Below are 20,811 nucleotides of genomic sequence, written 5' to 3'. Positions count from 1 at the left end.
GGACGATTTCCTCCCATATTTATCTACTTGGACTTGAAGGTCATCATTTGAGGACCTCCTCCAGGAGTCCTTGCTAAATGAAGCAAGGTGGCTGGCTCCAAGAGAAAGGACCTTTTCAGTGGTGGCACCCCATCTGTGAAATGCTCTGCCTGGTCTTTTTGCTGCCAGGTGAAGACCTTTTTATTTTCACAGGCACTTAGGAATGGCTCTAGTGCTTTTATCCCTGTTGCTGGCTTTACTTTTGGTTTTATTGTATGTTGCACTGTTTTGTCTCTGTTTTATTGGGTGGTGGTTTATTGTCATTATTTTCACCTTGTGTTTTATGTTTTCAATTTATTTGTATGCTGCCTGGAGAACTTAAGTTATTGGGCAGTTTAAAAATGAAATAAATAGAAAAGGGCCACCAAAATGGTCAGGGGTCTAGAGCAGAGCTTTCCAAACTTTTCATGTTGTTGACACACTTTTTAGCAATGCATCACAGTAATTCAGTTTTACTAGCAAACCAGGGGTTAAACTAACCCCTTATAAGAGATACAGACACATACATAAATTGTAATAACGAAATGTATGGGGACACAACATATCTCATGAAAACCTTTCATTTATATTTTTTAAAATATATGATTTGCAAGATAATAATATACATTTCCAAGACTTTTCACATTGAACCAATTTTGTCAAGCTGTGATCGAGTGGCAGTTGAGATTGCGTTCTATCAAAAAACTGGACCCATGGAATTTCTCGAATGCGTCACTTCAGGTGCAGCCACGTCACCTGAAGACGTGGAATCAACTCTTTCAACCCGATTACGCATACTGCGCATGCGCAGTACCTGTATGATCCCTCGACCATGGTGTGCATACACGGATACGACGGAAGGGGAATATACTAGTGCACCATACTAATTGGCACCTTTGCTGCATAAAAATGCATGCAAGTTGGTATTGCTTATTTCACATAGACTCAGAGGTTTCTTGTAACGTTCACGTGACACACGTACACACTGCAGCTGACACACTAACGTGTCACAACACACAGTTTGGAAAGCTCTGGTCTAGAGGAACTCCACTACAAGGAAAGTTTACAAAATATGGGACTACTTAGTTTAGAAAAAGGCAAGTAAAGAGAGTCATGATAGAGGTGTATGCATTGATGCACAGAGTGGAGAAATGTTTCTCCCTTTCTCACATTACTAGAACCTGGGGCATCAAGGATGAATCCTGGGAGATTCTGGACAAACAAAAGGAAACATTTGTTCACATCTACTAGATACTAGCTGATATACCTGGAGTTGCTTGGGTCCATGAATATTATTTATAACATTTATTTGATAAATAATAAATTTGGCATGTTTTTTTAGTTTGGTTGAGTTAGTAAATTGTTTTTTTAGAATAAATGGAAAATTATGTTAATAAAAACTGCATTTTAAATCAGAGTTTCATGATAAACCACATTTTTGTTTCACCTTAAATGCCTACACCTCTCATCATGCCTTGGACGGAGCAGCTGCATGAACTTCAAAAATATTCAGGGCACAGAACTCCCTTTCTACCAGCTAAAAAAGATGCAAACCTAAGGATATGTTTTCAAAATATACCCAGCATTGCCCAGATATCTGATTAACATATAGTAGGGAAGCAGATCTCAGTGGACGCGGGGAACTGTTGTATGCATGTGCTCTGAAGCTATTATTATGAAAAAAGGAAAGCAACCAGAACACAGAATACTTTATTGGTATAATTTACTATATAATATCTACATTTAACAGGTTTTAGCAGAGAGCCAGGATGGCCAAGGTCACTGGTGACTTGGGCGTTTTATCTGACATACTTGTCTGTGCACTGAAGACACACCATGGCACTTTTTAATTTTAATTTTTTTAGTTAAATGGTCAACCCACCACCTTATGTTTAGTTAAATGGTCAACCCACCACCTTATGTTGCTTGCTGGTGGCATTATGCCACTGCTATGGAGCCACATAGAGGATAAAGCAATTTTCAATATCTCCTTCTGAAGAAATTTTATTTATGGAATGTCCTGAAGGAATAATAGCGATTTGTACTGGTCATGACCATGAGTTGTAGTTTGATGGCAAGAGAAGGCTCTTGGGAGTTCCACCCAAGGCACACTGGGTGTTGTAGGCATAAGCCTCATATTTTTTATTAAATTATTTTAAAAATATTAAAATCCAAAATTGCACACACAGAGTTTCTGCTTTATAGGTAGAGATTATGATGGCCACCAAACAATATTTTAAATAGCAATAGGAACAAAAATCCAATTAGGAATGTTTCAAAATTTCCTGAATGACAGCAGCTTTCAGTTACCTCCAACTGTTTCAACAGCAAAGCCTGTCAAAGCTGCAGCTTCTGAATTTTATTTTTAATATGCAAGGTAGAGGAGGAAGTTGGGAATTGCTTGTCACTTCTGCTCTTTCAGAGATTCACCAAGATAGTTTGCATTATTAAATGTTGTGTTGCCATGCCTGGCATATTACCCTGTTAGAGAGATCTCTTCATTCCCAGCTTGTCCCTCAGCATCTGGCATTCAATGTCCATTGACAAGTCAGCTGAGAATTGCCGTGACTCCACTGGCCGAACAGCTTAATTTTCACTTTCCTATGCCATTTTCACATCTTGTTAACCTAAATAAGTTGCTCCCACTGGAACATTTGCTGCTACTTAGACATTAAAAATGGCACTCACTCTTGGCTGAAGGTGTCTCTTTCAGTGCATAAGCTAACAATTCTGGAGTACATTCTCTGAACCAAAAGATAGCATCCAAAGCAGCATTCAACCGCAATAAAAACAGTTTGGAACCATAAATAACCAGGGTAAAAAAAAAAACCAAGTACAATTTGTATATTAAAATATAACTTGCAGAGCAAAGCTTTCCATTTGCAAAAGCTAGAGCTACAAATGAAACTGCTTGCTCTTACATGGATGTTTTATATTATATTTGTTTCCTTGTTTATTTGTGGTTTCTATCCCGCCTTTTGATTCAGAAGAATCTCTAAAGTTTCTTACATAAAATAAAACAAAAGTACTTTGGGGCTGCTTTCATCTCAAAACATAGCATTGTGGCCGTTCCTGTCCCACCCACCCACTCCTTACTGCTGGCAGTTGGCCAGCTGCTTGTCTGTGCACTCCTTATACCTCTCTCCCTTTTCCCGTTCCCCTTTTTCTTTTTACTGCCCAGGGGCAAACCCAGAGCATCCAGGTGCAGAAGCTGTGCCTAAGGTGACCTGCTGAGCAATTGCCTTACATTAGGCCAGATCTACACCAAGCAGGATATTGCACTATGAAAGCAGTATATAAAAGGCAGGAGCCATACTACTGCTTTATAACAGTATTGAAGTGCACTGTCAACTGTTGGGGCCCAATGACACATTCCATATACCGCTTTCATAGTGTTATATCCTGCTTGGTGTAGATGTGACATGAGTCCCAACAGTTGTCAGTGCACTTCAATAAAGCAGTAGAGTAGATCTTGCCTCAGTCATGCAGATGCTCATGCCTGAAAACTCCATAACTGGACTAGTACCACGGAAAACAGAATATTTGCTCTGCAATGGAATACTGTGAATTTCGCTTTTTTATTGGCACCAAAATTTTGGAAAACATGGTGTGGGAAGGCATAGACCTTAAGGCAATTTTACTGAAGAACTGAATGAATGAAATCTTTAGTGCTAAAAGTGATAAGCCATCACAATTCGACATAATAAAAACAAGTAAAGAGATAAGCTAAAATAAATAAGTTAAGTAAGTTAAAAATGGATAATATAAAGTAAAATGAAAATAATGAACACAAATGGAATATAAAGATAAAAATCACATTAACATACATTAAGAACTCGTGTGTGGGGAACTAGATCAGTACATATACCAGAATGAAATCTCCAGCGCTCCATTATGAAACTTGTTGGGAGTCTTGGTGCCTAGCTCTCAACTTACTTGCAGCTAAGAAATTTTGCAACCTTATGGCAGTTTTACTGAAGAATTAAAAATGAGTGATGGTACTGGTTTTCACAAGTACTGGTTCCATTCACACCTTATGCCTCACAGTTGTCAAGTTTTCAAATTCTATAGTTCTTCTGCCACAAACTTAACAGATTGGATGTGGACACATCTGGGTGTGGGTATTTGTTGTGTGTGTATACACACAAAAAACATGCTACTGAAATACATATTAAATAAATAGGTGCTGAATTACCTTACTCTTATCGCAGAATTCCACCCCTGCTCCTTTTGATAACTTCTTGACGGATTCTTCCCCTAGCAGAATGTCTTCATCAGGAGTTGTTTCTGATCTGTCAGTTCCATAAGCTTAGTGGGAATAATAATAATAATAATAATAATAATAATAATAATAATAATAATAATAATAATGCATTAGGCTTCTTGTATGATTAACTGTATAATCTACAGTTACAGTAGGAAGGATACAAATGTATGAAAGTAATAAATCATCATGTATATGTTATCTTAAGTTTTTTAAAAAGATGGATGGCTCCATAATTTCTGGGCTTTCTCACACATTCTTTCAAGTATCTAATACTAACCAGGTATCAAATGAAGAGCACTTGAGAATGTCTAGGCAGTATCTGCTGAAGCCTTTGAAACCAAAAGGTGTGCCTGTGTCCTGCAATCCTGAGTCAGTTTCTCATTGCTCCTATTTGACTCCATTTCATCTGCCAACCCACATAATGTGGAACTGATGGTTATTTAACTGGGAATGTATTGTGCTCATAAGGGATATGTGCTGATTGTCATGCTGTGGATAATCTGTCTTGACCACAGAATATGGGCTTCCCTGATGCAGAATTTCAGGATGTCATGAAGTGTGTTTGTGTGTGCGTTTTTGTACTGGCTTTTTTCTTTTCTTTGAGAAGGATGTGTTTGCATTCTTTTAACTGATCTCTTTTGGCACATGTCATTCTTAATCCTGAGTAAACTATTCTGCTTTTCTGGGCAGGAAACCTTTTAGCAAACCTTTGGAGAAAAAAACTTTGAAAGAGATGTACTACCTTATTGAACCTCGTAGATTTTGCATATATTACCAATTAGGACCAGCCCTGCTAATCTTCTGAGTTGTGCATGCTTGTAAAGCCAATTATGTGTCACAAATGGTGGCCATTACTGCCTCTATGAATCACACACATCACAATGACTTAAACGCAATTCTTGTGTTGCAGAAATGGAGCATCGGTCTGTTAAAAAGGCTGGGATTGAGGTACAGGAAATAAAAGGTTAGTCTCTTTTTAGCAACTTGTAGCTTACTTTGGGGGAAAGGTGATGACCCTAGATTACTGTAAACAAGGGGAAAGATGTTTAGGTGATCCTCCTCAGTGACATAGTAGTGACTGTGGATTCTGTATGCATATAAGTGTCCGGAAAGACACTTGTATGAGAAAATTGAAAGGACACAACACAGCTGGAAAATCTTGATATCCCTAAATACTAAAGCACTAAGAGAACATAACATAAGACGAGCTGTGCTGGATCAGACCAAAGGCCTATCTCGTCCAGCACTCTTTTCCACAGTGGCCAACCAGATGCCTGTGGGAAGCCCACAGCGGGACATGAATGGAATAGCACCCTCTTGCTTGTGTTCCTTAACAAATGGTATTGGGACAGGAGACATTCTGGTGCTCATACACAGCCATTTTGAATGGTAGTCTAAGAGATATGGTCAGTTTCTTGTGGGCAAGGCCGGTGGAGCCCAGGCCACTGATAGCAGTTGGGGCTGTTTGTACAATACAACAGCCCACCATGAATTATTTAACCCATAGTCTGTTTTAGAATTATGTGAGGGTTGTGCATATTAACCTGGCACCCGTAGGTGTCACAGCTTGTCAAGGATTAAATCATTCACAACAAGCCGCACTATGTGGTCTGAACCCTGCCACTGTCTTAGGATTCCCGTTCACGGGCTTTGAAAAAGATGGGGAAAGGAAGTCTGGATCTATTTTGTCTGAACATTTCTTAGTCTTCTATTAAAAATGGACAGTGTTTTCAGACATCAGCGTATGCCAGAGGTAAATAACAGAGGCAAAATAATATAATGGCAAACCACACGTCACATGCTAATCTAGAGCAGAGAACTCCAAATGCCTCTCCCCCAGTAGTTCAAATGTGTATTGGCACTTGCAAGCTTGAGTGCTGCTGGAGGTGGTGATGTAGAACAAGGAAACAGCAAGCAGGGAAAAAGTTAATAGTTCACTCCCTCACCTACCTTTCTCTGAATTTACCTCAAATTGGTTTGTTTGTTTTTTATTTCATATAATATTCTCATTTAAAATGTTGAAAAGGCAGTTGTGTAAATGATCTAGTCATATTGAAATAATCCAGTGTAGATTAATAATAGTGAATTGGACAGAAAAACCAAGGTCAGTATCCAGCGTTGCCTGTGCGCCGAAAGGACCCACTGCCGGCACAACGGGAAGTTGGTGCTTCCAAGAGTAACCCTGGAAATAAGTCAAACACTCGTTTCCAGAACGGAAGGTCAACAGAGTTCGTAGAAGGGAGCCAGCAGAGGGACCCACTGGAGCAATATAGTCAGTACAGTTGTATGAGCAGAGTTGGATACTGCCCCATGTGTGGAGATAGGACCTTGTGGGTGAACATTCATCCTCTTTCCTCTCTACCCAATATTGGCCCTTCTTGACTGGCTGCCGTTGAGAGCTATCAAGGAACATCCTCCTCAGCAGCTTTCTCTTGGTTGATCTTGCACTCTCTTGGCTCCTTATTAAAGAACAGCATGGCAAGGCTAGAGTCTCATGAGAACAGGCTGCTTTTGAGATGTGGCAGTTTCTGTGCTACCCAACTGTGACAGCAGATGGCCACTTACAGTGCACAGTGGAATTACTGGAGCAGGATGAAAGATTTTTTTCACCTGGGTAGTTTAGAGCTGTTTTATTTTTTTAAAAAAATGGGATTGTTGTAGGACCTTCTTCACAAATTGGTTGTGAAGATAAATGAGCATTGTGATTCATTTACCTCACAAAGAATAGATTTAGCTTCCCTCCCCCCACCCCCACCCCCAGTGTTGGAATCTGGCCTGTTCAGTATGTCTCGGCTATGGAGTCTTTCCTATATCAAACACCTCCAGACAAATCCATTCCATGTATTTTTCCATGCATAGCAACTGCAAAAGTAAATGGACAATTTTCACAACACAGTAACATTCACTCAGTGGTTGAGTGTGGGTTGTTTTGAACCCTGGATTGGTTGTTGAACCATAGGTTAGTGTGTTGTCTGAAGTCAGCCACATGGCTTGTTAACTATGTAGTGTGGCTTGTTTTGGCTGGGTTCACTCAACACATTATGTTCTGGTGGAACCCATGATGGGTTTGTGTGTCATCTGTGCGATGTTTCCACCACCTCAATGGGTTTATCTGCCCACCCACTCCACTCTGAGAACCCACACTCTGGAGAGTGGGCATAGTGGGCTGTTTGCATAACCTACGATGCATAGTGGATAGCAAGCCATCATGGCTTAGAGTTACGTGTGAACACCGCCTTTCTCGAATAAGCCACCTTGATAATCCATAGTTTGTTGTTGGGTTGTTCAGGGTGGTTAACAAGCCACCCTGGCTGCATTCAGGCAACACAATAACCCACCTAGCAAAAAATATGCTGAGTTCAGACAACATGCTAACCCATGGTTCAGATCAACCCACACTCAACCACCCAGTGTGGGTTAGTGTGCTGTGTCAACAGCCCCATCATGTATCAGGGAAGGAGGTTGCTCTGTGGCTGAATCTACCCAAAAAACGATAATAGAAATTGCCAGCAATGCATTACATGGTGCATATGAAAGAGGAAATGCAGTTCATTGTAATGTGTTCTGTTTTTTATTCTCTTTTATTAGAAAGTTATCATTCTTGTCCTTTGCAAGGCCTTTTGGTGGCAGTTAATTACTGCTTTTAATACATGTTCCGAAGTAAACTTGAAAGTTCCAATGGATTTCATCTGCATGGCTTGAAAGAGATAATCAGTGTTAAATCTCTTCTTTCCTTAAAGAAACAGAGGCTGTTATAGAAGCCAAACTGACAAACAAACCCACGTCAAAGGAATTGTTAAAGAAAGAGGAAAAGCAGCATGTGATCCAGCAGGCTAATACCGGAGTTTCTTTTGTTCTTATTACAACACTTCTAATTATTCCAATTGTTGTCCTCTTGGCAATTGCCATATTTATCTGGTGGAGAAAGACAAGAATCTATGGAGGTAATTAACTCTTAACTTAGTAACAAGAAACATACTATCCAAAGCCTTCATGCAAATATCTTTGTAAAACTATGTGAAATTATTGTTTTCCACTGTTGTACAGTAGTCAGATTTGAGCAGACACAAGTAATTTCAAAAATGCACACCTTTGGCTTTTTATGTTCTCTTCACTTTGCAGATAAGATTAATATTTCTTTTAATACTTTAGCAGTTGGAAGGTTTTTACTTTGAGTTCATAAAAAAAACACCAGATTGTTCAAAACAAGTAATTGAAGAAAACACAACCAATTATGTAGTGGTCTTGCTGTCCTCTTTAGGTTCTAAATAAGGTATTTTCTTTGGTCGTCTCCATCTTATTCTTTAGAATCTATTTGTGCCTCCCTTAATGTGGAATCCATTTGTGACTCACTTAATGTCAAATTCATTCTGCATGTACTCACACAAATAACTCTTTTTTTTTTCCTGTAATGCAATAGTTACAAGTGCTCCAGCGTTTTGGCACCAGTTAATGCTCCATAAATGTGTACACAACAGCATTATTTCGTTTATGCAGAGTAGAATAAAGACAAAACGTTCAAGCCTCTCTTCCTATAAAGATAGTCATGCAGTGATCCCAGCATTTCCTCTCAGTAAAGAACAATACATTGCTCACAAATGCCTGTCATAAATACCTAATGCCAGCTCCTCCTCAAGAAAATAGGTAGGGTTTTGAGTGGAGAAGGGTTTCAGGAAGATAACATACTTACCCTTTCTCCTACTTCTATTTCTTCACTCCGAATCCCCTTCCCATGGCTTCCCCCACTGCAGGGGCTGATTTAGAGCAGAATAGAGGAAGGAAGTCTCAGCCCAAAATTCCACTAAACTTGCTTTAAAAATAGTTGGCTAAGGGGATCAGTTACATGGTTTTTCTCATAATGGGCCTGTTCACATGATCACAAAGGGAGGAATAAGCTATGGTGGCTTATTTCCCCTGCTGCACATATTGGAAGAATTTGCATACTTGCTGTCGTGGTTTGCTGTGTCATGTATACCCAGGAAGGGTGGATTGTTGCCATGGTTAACAAGCTGCATGTGACTGGCACGCATGGCAGAAGAAAGAAGCCACCATGGCTTATTTGGCCCTCTGTGATTGTGAGAATCCAGTCAATGGGCACATTTGCACCACACACTAACCCACAGTGGGTAACAAACTGCACACTTGGGTAGTTTTGTGAATAGTCTGCAATGTGTGGTGTGTGTACCCAACAAACCTTTGGGCATACCACCCACCATGTGTAGCTTGTCCCCCTCACTCCTCCAGCCAGCTCTGTCTGGCATCCCAGGGGACTTGGCGGCAGAACCCATCTTGTCTGCTGCTAAGATCTCCTGTTCCCACTCCGATCGCTTTTGTTTCCAGTGCCTCCTTTCCCGTGCCCAGCAGCCGCTGCCCCTCCCAAGTGCCCGACTTGCAACCCCTCCCCATTTTGGCGATATTGTTCTCACATACAAGCTGAGGGCAGACCACATTTTCCTCCTTCTCATTTGGCTTTGTCATACTGTTCCATAGCCCAGTCTGATCAGCTGGGTGGTGCTGTGATGTTTTCTTGGGGTTGGTCTTTGAAGACCGTTTTAGTGAACCGCCCTACAAAAAAGCTCTTTTTTTGTACTCATGAGTTCACACTTGATCATTTAGTTTAGCTATAGTATTTAGCCCTTAGGTGAACTTAGAAAGTCTTTTCGGTAATAGTTCAAGTGCAGTTTTCATGTGAGAAAAAAAGTTCTTATAAATGTCAGGAGCAATTCTGCAAGCAGGATATAGTTTAGACCTTTAAATATGTAAATCAGCCTTCCCCAACCTGGTGCCCTCCAGATGTTTTGGACTTCAGCTCCCATCAGTCCCAGCCAGCATAGCTAATGGTAAAAAATGCTGGGGGTTGTAGACCAAAATACCTGGGGCAGTATCCAGCTGTGTCATTTTGCTAGTGCAAAGCATGTTGCCCTAGCAGAAAATAGCTCCCAAACAATGTGCATGGGGACAATGCAACTAAAGTTGTTTGCATAAGTGCGATTGCACTAGCATTATTTAGGACTAGTAGATAATGTTATTAGAACTTGTTGATTACAAAGATAAACACAAGGAAAGTAACTTATGTACCTTGTTTCCTTTATTCAGCTTGTCTCAGACATTTTCAGGGGTATCAAGAAATTAGAAAAAAAGAAATCCATCTCAAATTCAATTTCTATTATAGTTTAGTGTGATAAGTAAAATGATCAGTGGCAGAACAGAGTCATTCACACATAGGATGCTTCTTACTTTTTAGCTAGGAACACCAAAACCAGCTTGTTTCAATTCTGCTTTTCTTCCACATAGCTTGATTTGCTCAAAGCCTGCTTATTTTCCAGTTTGTTTCATTAATATAATTCCACTTTAGGGTTCTTGCTCCTGATTTAGAAATATGTCTCATTCTTATAGCTGATGCTGAGCATAAACTTGATTCAAGTTCAGGGAGAATCCTGGGCAAATTTAGAGGTGAGTAAAGGGAAAGGTCTGGTGTTGCACTTCTAAAAAGTCGAAGATTGTTTCTGGACAGATAAACACCAGCCTATGAAATGTCTGGAAGCCTATGCTGTCTGTATGGACCTGTGTAGGGATTATTCCCAGCTCATGAACTGTGTAGCAAGTGCACTTTGCTTTGACTTTGTCTTCATTAGATGTTAAATGCCTGCCTACTCCTAGTACATATTGTATCTCCCCTGCTAATGAATCCGACAGTTATTTCTGATGAGAAGGCTTTAGTGATGGTGGTGAGTCATCCCGCTATCTACCAAACAAAGCCTTTGGGAACTGATGGTTTGGTAGAGTTTGATGAAGAACGCAGGAGAATTCCTAGAGACAGAGAACAATACTAAGAAATTGATCTCTCATCCTCAGACCTTTTCTTTATATCAAGAAGAAAAAGAATGGCTGCAATTATTTCACACAGCCTAAGTTCAAAATAATCCCCACGCTAACTTTAAGAAAAGGTTTGGCCGGAGAGGATAGAGCCTATTATAACGAAGCATGCAAACCCTGCATTGCGACTATGTCACTCCTCACTTGCCAGAAAAGAACAGAAAAGGAAAAAGTAGAGGCTGCATTTGCCTGGGAGATGAGAACTATTTCACATTTCCTTTATGAAGATGCTTTATACTGACCTTGCAGGCTCTCCCAAGAGGGAGCTGTTAAACTAACAGAGCTGAAACCCATTAAATCAAAAATTAAGGTGTTCATATGTAATAATAACTAATATGTGGGAACGAAGAGCACATGAACACTTTCTTAAAGTCTTATCTCCGTTTGCAGGAAAAGGTAGCGGAGGCCTTAACCTTGGGAACTTCTTCGCAAGGCGTGCAGGCTACAGTCAGAAAGGGTTTGACCGACTTAGTACCGAAGGAAGCGATCAAGAGAAAGATGAGGACGATGCCACAGACTCAGAAGAGGAAGACGCCGTTCCCCGGCCTCCAGTGATACCCCCATCTTCTTCCTGAAACTGGCCTTGGATTTCTACATTGTATGATTCTACAAAGATTGCCAGATTTAGCACGTTTTAAAATTTTGTGTATTTAATTGTAAACTGTACTAGTCCTTTGTGAGGCTGTACACATTTTTTTCCCTTTTTATTTCTTTTGCTTCAGTTTGATTTTGAGGTGTGAACATTTCATATCAGTGCCATTGTCTTACGTGAACCTTTCACTAAAGCAGGACAATATCATTTTATTTGCAGTAATGATTTTAAACTAGTAGTATTTGCTCATTTCATTTAGGGACCTTCTCTATATTTGTAAATAAGTCCCAGCCTCTGCTTTAAAGTTTTTTGTTTGTCTGTTTTTCAGTTTTCAGATTTTTTTGTGCCTTTTCACTTTCAATGCCCTTACCTGATCACAGAACAGAGAGAATTCAGTGCCACAATAAAACAAAGCTGCTAAAACTCCTATTTTTTAAGAAAAATCACTAGCATTCTGTTGCTTTGAGGGAAAGATTTTAAAAGTCTCTATTTAAAACCTGTTTTTTTCTTCCTCCAGACTTTGTGTGTTTCCAGGATGTCTTATTTTTAGATGGTTATACTGTTAGAACACTATTTTCAGAAGCTGAATGTAATTTGTGTAATAAAGTGTTCGCAGAGCATTCACTGTCAGAGTGTACTTTGGAATTTTTGCATTTGGGGGAGAGGGAAACAGGTCTTTGTATGCAACTTTTGTAAGTAATACCTCAAACCACTGAATACAGTGCAAAGTTTTATCACCGCTATCTACCAGCAGGGGGAGGGGAAAGACAACCAAAGTGCTATTTTGTATGAAAGTTGGAAGATGTTTTGTTACACAGCTTTTGTTTGTTTGTTATTTTAAAAAGCAAACCTAAAACCTAAAACTAAATTCGCATTACATTGTATAAATTTTCTGTCGGTTTTTTAACAAGAAAAATCTGGCCTGTATATCCCGACTCCAGGGTATGTACTCAAATAAAACATTGTCAGAGCTAAGAGGAAAACTGTGTCTCAACTTGCATAGAACTAATTTTATTTCTCCGTCTTTCCTTCCCCAGTCATACAGTATAGTCCTTACTATCATAGTATGAACATACAGTTTTAAAATGTAGCATTTATAAAGTGCTTTAGAGTGTTCAAAGTACTTTATATATAACATTTCAATGTAACAATCCTATAAAGTTTGGTCAGTATTCTTCCCCATATTGCAAGTAGACTGAGGCTGAGAGCCCTTACTAGTTTATTGCAAGATACTAATACTAAAATATTAATAACAGTATACATTGAGAAACATAATATGGAAACCACTGAGAAATGTAACAGCAATTTTTTACATTAATTCATGGGCAGCCATGTTGCTGTTACTTTCTGAAGCCCTTAACAGTTCCTGGCTGAAGGGCTAAATGGCCAAAATGAAGTCAACATTTGATCAACAACAGTGAGAATTTGGTAGCAGTAGATGCTGTTAAGGAAAGAAATTGGTTCCTGGTTCCATGCATATGAATCTAAGAACATATTGGCTGAGTTCAGACAACACACTAATCAACGGTTCATTTTCATTTTGCTCCTATCTCTCCCCCCCTCCCACCATTGATTAGCATGTCGTCTGAACTCAGCCATTGACTGGGTTCAGATCATCAGCAGAGGAAAAGAAGCCACTATGGCTTGTTTTCCCCGCCATGCACACGTGGCCACCATTTCCCTAATTACCCTGACTGTGATGCAGCTTGTCATGTTGTCTGAACCTCGTGAGGTGCACATCAGGGATGGCTTCCAAACCATCCCATAACCCCTAAACAAGCCATGGTTTGTGAGGTGGTTTGGAAGCTGATTGTCCAAACCCGGCCTCTGTTATACACTGATGCATCTAGAACCTATGGGATTGAGTCAGAACAGATTATATTGGTAGCCCAATATATGCAACAGAAGTGTATGGAATGAAGCAGGAGCTCACCCACACTTGGAAGAGTAGATAAGACCCAGTGTGAGGCTGAGACATCCATGCAGACCTAAGTACCATGAAGTTATCTGAAGGTGTTCCAATTATGTGGAATTACCATCCCAATAAAGCAGCTGTCCTTGCCATCAAGTATCATTAGGTGAAAATTGGTTCCCTGGGAGGCATCTTGATTAAGTAGTGTTTTCCAATTAAGCAGTGTACTGTAGTAGTTAATCAGAATTTATAGATCAATGCAGTATATTGGAGAAATGCACTATAGTGGCTACCCAGTCACCCATTTTCCACAGTTTGATTTATGAGTGTTCCTTCAGGCTGCTACGTCTAGTTCACTTTTCTGATTCCTGTCCCTGCAGCCCAGAGTCATGGTGGCAACGGAGCTAGGCATGAAAAGACACAGGATGAGATTCCAAGGCTTCTGCTTTGAATATTCAACTTTAGATCTGAAACTAGTGTCACTTGAAGCTTATGTGATATTAACAGGAGAATGTCAAAACTTTCCATGTATCCTCCTTGCTGTTGTTGAAATGTGTGTCTGGAGAATCTATTTATTTGATTTAGATTTTTGCATGTATTTATTTTACAAATTTATTTTAGCATTCACATTAGAACATAAATTATTCTGTATCTTGATGCCACATTGTACAGAAGGACTAGTATTCTCAGACAGCAGGGAAGTATGTTCTTTTACTTTTATTTTGAATAATTGCAAAGTAAAATATTTCCTCTTTCACCATCTTGATTTAGAAGGCCTCTCTTTGAGACCTCACTTAGTCTGTAAGTCTAGGCGTAGATATCTGAAATCAGTGGCACTTGTGCATAAACACGTTTAGAATAAAATTGCCACATTAATTGTTTCTTGTGAAGTACACAGCTTTCTTTGAACGGCCAAGAACTGTTATCTGTAATAAGTTCATGAATAGCAAAATGTTCCATCTGATGTCATTTCTCTTAGTTGGTTAGTCTTGGCCACTATCATAGATTGTTATCAAGAAACCAAGAAGGACAACTAGTTCAGTGATTTTCAGTCCCTGATCTGTGGACTAATATCCACACAGCCTATTATGTGAGTACTGCATTTCACGTTAAGAGATTCATTGCACAGCAGCTTCTCTGTGGTGTGTTAACATGGGCACAAAGAATATTTGAAACATATATTTTCTATAACAAAGAATCTATTGCATGTTTGTTATATTCCTAATCACTTCACATCTTGTTTTCAAACATAAACTAGCTAACTGGGTTACTCTGTCTACTTACTTGTTTTCACTAGTGTCTCATCCACCACCAACAGCAGGACAGATCCTCTTTGTCAGCAACCTGCACTCTCATTTGTGTACCTCCCAATCAGCAATGGGGAACATAAGTATGGAAAAAGGCTGCTGTCTCTTCCAGCCAAGATAAATAAAATGTATACTTCCCATTACAGCCTGATGATGTTTTCACATCTGTTGAAGCACCCTTCCTATGCCCATTCTTTTTTCCAGAAGAGTGCTATGCAGCAACAAAGGAGAGGGCTTTTTCAGAGGAACGCGCTCCCTAAAAGTTTTTGCCTGGCATCTACATTTCATTTGTTTGGGTACCAGATTCAGATTCACCCCCACCCCCATTTTATTTCCGACAGGGAGTTAATTTGAAAAATGTAGCCTGCTGCATGCTTTCAGTTGCTGCCTCATTTTATCATGCATACAGTGGTGTTGCATATTTTAACATTTTATTCATTTGCTGTTCACTGGCCTGGACTTTATTGAATGAAGGATGGTTTGCAAATGTTTTAAGTACAATAAGGCAGAGAAGAAAAGGTACCTAAACATCCAAGATGATGCTTAAACCAGCAATCAAGAAAGTTACAGAAGATAAAAGGGCTTCCTTCATCATGGTCACTTGGACCAAATTAAAATGTATAAAAGAGCACAAATTCTGGTAAAAGAGATGTCAGTTAATAATAAAGCAAGTGAAAAATACTTTTGAGGAGCATATTGCTAGACCCTTAAGACACAATAAAAAAAAACACTGAATATCATGGGAGCTCAGGGTTTGCTATATAAGAACTATGGCCTTTGGTAATCTGACAGTCTTAATTGTCTCCGTCAGAGTCCTCCTTAAAGGAAGAAGGTAACCAAACATCAGTGGATATGGGAGTGTGTGTTAATGATAAAGCAGTTGAGGAAACCTATTTATCCAGTGACTGAGGTGGCCACTGTGGAGGTGCTTTGTACATGAGCTCCACAGAAAGATATGTTAGGTGGCCTCTTGGATAACAATATCTGCCTTTGTTAGGCTTGAAAAGAGACATGTCTGCACACAGCTTTGGGTGAAGAGGTTTTTCAACAAAGATTGTGATTACGTCTGTCACAATTATTGCAGTGGTTTTCGACATCCCAATCCAGAATAATTTTTTCTCTTTTATTGGGAGAAAAATATCGGAACCTAGCATGAGAGATTGTTTTTTCTCAGTGGGAGGAGGACATCGGTCTTCCCACACTTTATGGGAGATTGATATGATGGATTTACATCAAGGGATTCAGGATTGTTAAGTTCATGGGAACTTGTTGATGTTTGAGCCCTTTGCAAAATAACCCACTACCCTGTCTCCTTATTTTCTGCCTCTGTGATATATGTTGTATTAACTTAAGTTGTTGAATTTCTGTTATTTTGCTGGTTTACAACCCCAAAGTGAGAGGTGGTCAGACTTCTGGAGGTGAAAAATATCTGAATTAGCCCCATCTGTGGGAATAGGTAGGCACAGCAACACACTGAGAACTAACAAACCTTGTCTTCCACTGAGAAATAACAAACACTCCTACCTACATTCTTTCCCAAAATACATAAGCAGAGTTTCATACTCCACTTCCTCAATGAATCCTGTTGGGCAATTTATACACGTGTGAGTTCACATGTCACAATAAAGCAGTGAAAATAAGTCACGGTGGGTTGGTTGTTCATTCACTAACCCATGTTACTGAGAACTGATGATTGGGCTTTCTGCAGCTTGCCTTTGCTTGTTTCCCCCTTAAGTTCTGCCTGTTCCTGGCACAAATCCCATGGGCCTTTATAGCACAACCCCTCTTGTATCCTCACCTAGAGCTGTGAAGTCCTGAGAAAAAAACTGGAAAAATTCAGGGGGGAAATGTTTTCTTCCTGTTTTTTTCGAAGCATTTTTTGTTTGTTTTTCCGAAAAATTGGGGGGGGGAAGGGGGGAGAAGAAAAAATGAATTATGGAATGTTTTATTTTAGTATGATGAATAAAATGTTTAAGACAAGGTGTTCAGATATTTACTTTTCCAAATGATTTCTAAAAACTATGTACATTTTCAGATTATTACAATTTCTGTGCACCGAGGACAAGCAAGTTCCAGGTTGCGAATTGGGACTACAACTCTCAAATGCAAGAGCAAGATGCATTTCTGCCTCTAGGGGGCACTGCTATTGAAGCAGAGACTGAACTATAGTGATGGTTATAGTTCAGAAAATGAGTCTGATTAAATTTCATGCATATTCATTGAATCTTGCCCCCCCCCCCCCTTTTCTCAGTTTTTATAGCAATTGGTGCTTTATGTCTGCTTTACACTGTGTAGGACTTGCGGAGACCTAAATAATTTTCTTTCTTACTAATATTGATGGTTTCTTCTGGGGGTTTTTTAAAATTGTTTTTTGCCTGCTCCTCATAAACTGAAAAAAACAAAGAGGTTCCTTACCGGTCAGGTGTTCATTACAGTTTAGAAGCTTGTTGCTCCATTTGTTATCAAAAAAATTTTAAAAATTAAAAAAGTAAATTCAATTTGTAATAATTGTTTGAATACACTGTACTTTTAATATGACAAATGTAATAATTTTATGCCAAACTACCTTGGACATAATTACAGTTTATGTTCCTAAAGTAACAAAGTGACTTTCAATCTGTAAAAGTGCTGATATTTCATTTTTTCAATTTTTCCAAAAATTTCCGTTTCCCCCCAAAACTCCCTGGAAAAAAAATGGTTTTTTCCCATGGCTTCAAAATTTCTGGAAATTTTACATCTCTATCCTCACCCTTAGGGAAGGAAGCCTTTCTTGCTTCCTACTCCAAACATTACCGTTTTTCTGGGCAACTTCCCATTCACATCCATTTTTTTTTCTTTTTTTGGTGTTTCAGAAGTAAGGAAATGTCATTCACAAGTGCATGCATTCACCTGTCTGCTATTTAATTTCTTTTATCTTACCTGCAATACAGATCAATATCCTCTCTCTACATGTTGAAATCCCACTTGTCAATTTCATCATCTTACTGTATTACATCTTGAACTGACAGATGTTTGTTTCCTCCCCAACTTTGGTAATTCCCTTGACCCTGAACACTGAAAGCAAGGATTTAACAGCACAGAGCTACTGGGGTAGATGGGTATAATTTACTATTAGATTGTAAGCCTATGCGGCAGAGTCTTGCTATTTACTGTTTTACTCTGTACAGCACCATGTACATTGATGGTGCTATATAAATTAATAATAATAATAATAATAATAATAATAATAATAATAAGAAGAAGAAGTATGGGTGTACTTACTGCAAAAATGAGTTCAATTTTTTTTGCACACTTTTGAATGTCAGAAAAAGGAATTAAAGATGTAATGCTGTGAGAGGATGGAACGACAAGAGGGATTTCAACATGGACAGAGGGGATATTGACCTGTACAGCTGATAAGACGAAAGAAAATAGCAGACAGGTGAATGCAGTGGAGGCTGGTGACTCTTGATTTCAGTGAGGCTGTAAATCCACTCTGGGTTTCAGTCAGAACCAGCCAGGACTTTAAAGGAGCTATCTAAAGTGCTGAACCTATTTTGGGAGAGGGTTCAGCACCTTAGATAGCTCCTTTAGAGTTTTGGCTGGTTCTGACTGAAACCATAATGGATTCACAACCCCACTGAAATCGGAACCACCAGCCTTCATTGGGCAAATATGCACAGTTGTTCAAAGAAAAAGATTTTTTAAAAAATTTAAAAATCAATATTCGTACTTCCAAAGCAGTTTGCAAAGGAGTTACAGACATTCCCAAGAGTCATTTTTGTATCTGTGGAGGGGCAGATACTACTGAGGAGGGAGGCAGCAGTAGCAACATGGTGAGTAGCAGCCATGCTTTTCATCACTTGCCAGATGGCTCTGTATCCACTTGGGACAAGCCATCATGCTGGGTTCACACATCACAACAAGCCACCCTCAACAACAAACCCTGGGTTCTCAGGGTGGCTTGTGCATGGTTAACCAACTGCACTAAAGAAGCTACACTGGATTCAGACATCACGACAAGCTACTTTGAAACCAATAAAGGCAATAACCCACTGTGGCTTATTGTGTCGTACAAACCAGTTCAAGGGAATTATTAAATATATGTTTGCATTGACTCTAACTTTTATTGAACTTTGGGTCTCTGTCGTAAAAATTCATAAGATTGCAGTGAGTGACTGACACCTGGTGGTTAAAAGACTAAAGGAGGCTATTTATGGCAATTTTATATTGCAGAGTCACTATATATTATTTACTGGTGATCATTCACTAAAAATCAATCAGGAACATTTTTTAAAAAATGTTGTCTCATTGTCATGATGCTCCTGTATTTTGGCTTCCATTGGGAAGGAAATGTGGATTAGAAGGAATAAATGAGAATGGGGGGAGCGAGGAATGAAACATGCAGTAACAGGTGGCTGAACCAGATTTCAGGGTGCATCGCTCTTTTAGCCTGCTGCCATGACTAGGGAAATAAATGCAAAATAATCAACTAAATGCAAATTTATGATTTACAGTCCAAGAGCTTCCTAGTTATCTGTCATGAAAAAGGCAGTCATGATTGAAGCCAGAATTTTGAACATAGTTGTTATACCACAAAAACAAACTATACTTCTATAAACTGTGCTGAAAATGGCCATAGTATCATAACCATGGTGCAGCAGCCCAGGTTGGGTATTGCTTGTCATTTGTTTTAAAAAAAATCATGGTAGTTCAAGCTTAGCTTCAGGTGCTGAGAAACTGGCTCATGGCAGCCCTACAATGTTAATATTTGCAGGTCAGAGGTGGGACTGAGCTGGTTTGGATTCTCAAACAAACTCTCCAGTTATAGCAACTGCTAATCTGTTTAAATTGCCCCCTCAAACTTCCCTCCAGGCCAAATCCAACACTCATTTACATTTAGAAGCCTCGTATTCAATTGATTTGCATGCAGTAAAAGAATCCCCCCCCCATATAAAGTGAGACCCCAGTTTGATCAGGAAGTGCTGTCTTTGTTTTCGTTTTTTCAACTCTTCAACCACAGGCTCATTTTGTCCCGGGGCCTCACTATCTGCTGAAAAGTTTATTCTAGTTGTCCTTGCACAAGCTACTATTCTTTATGGAGCTGGTGAATAAATGATTGAGACACTAAGGCAATTGAATAGCTTCCCAGAAACTTATAAGTTCCTCCTGATGGGCTTAATTAGACCTGTTAGGAAAGATACTTCTGATAACTTTTGACCTGTTAACTCAACTTAAGGAGTGTTGCTCGTTTTTTGCTCAAGAGTAGGCTAACAAACCAAGAGTATTTGCTAACTGTTGTTCTCTAAGACTACTATTTTCTGCAACCTCTTGCACATAATTTAATAACCTAATCATGTACTTCACTCAAATATAAATATCATGTACTTCACACTCAAATATAAACTAGTCTAATAAACATGGAAAACTGCATCATCTGATCCACACTATAGCCCTCTTAATATCTGTATCTTCTGTTTGCATGTTTGCTCTCACATAAGGAAGAAACCCTAGCGTACAAATCAGACAAAGAATATGTCCCTCTGTCTGATGCAGAAAACAAGGCCTTTACATTTCTAAAGTGCTGTAGAAACAGGCTTCCTTTAAAAAGAAAGTCTCTTAAGTTTCCAACTCTGCACATGGATGATCAGAATTCACACTACCTTAGGTTTTGACAACTTAAGGGATGGTTAAGACAGTGGCTTCGGTATTTTCTGTACCCATGTCTAGAAACAATGTCAGAAGGAATCCTCAGTGGTAGAGGCCTAGTTCTCAGTGAAGTGGTAACCTGTAGAAGGGCTGCACTCCTTCCGACAGCAGGTAGGGAGGGGCTCACATAAAGGAATACTCATCCATACAA

General features: G+C 39.3%; 1 protein-coding gene across 5 annotated transcripts in view; it reads left to right on the top strand.

The window, feature by feature from the left end:
* The window catches only part of PAM (peptidylglycine alpha-amidating monooxygenase), a 156,351-nt gene extending 143,974 nt beyond the window's left edge, over window positions 1–12,377 (top strand). For 2 of the 5 annotated variants that reach the window (XM_063129559.1, XM_063129556.1), the window contains 4 exons: window positions 5,196–5,249; window positions 8,026–8,229; window positions 10,682–10,738; window positions 11,552–12,377. In XM_063129559.1, the coding sequence (XP_062985629.1) occupies window positions 5,196–5,249; window positions 8,026–8,229; window positions 10,682–10,738; window positions 11,552–11,736 (500 nt within the window). In that variant the 3' untranslated portion in view covers window positions 11,737–12,377. The remainder of the gene's footprint in view (window positions 1–5,195; window positions 5,250–8,025; window positions 8,230–10,681; window positions 10,739–11,551) is intronic. The other 3 variants (XM_063129560.1, XM_063129558.1, XM_063129557.1) reach the window with 2 other exon arrangements.
* The last annotated feature ends 8,434 nt before the right edge of the window (window positions 12,378–20,811 follow it).

The sequence above is a fragment of the Elgaria multicarinata genome, chromosome 6 (assembly GCF_023053635.1).
Source record: "Elgaria multicarinata webbii isolate HBS135686 ecotype San Diego chromosome 6, rElgMul1.1.pri, whole genome shotgun sequence".
Lineage (NCBI taxonomy): Eukaryota > Metazoa > Chordata > Lepidosauria > Squamata > Anguidae > Elgaria > Elgaria multicarinata.
The sequence above is the reverse complement of the archived record's forward strand: the minus strand, read 5'-3'. Positions and strand labels throughout refer to the sequence as shown.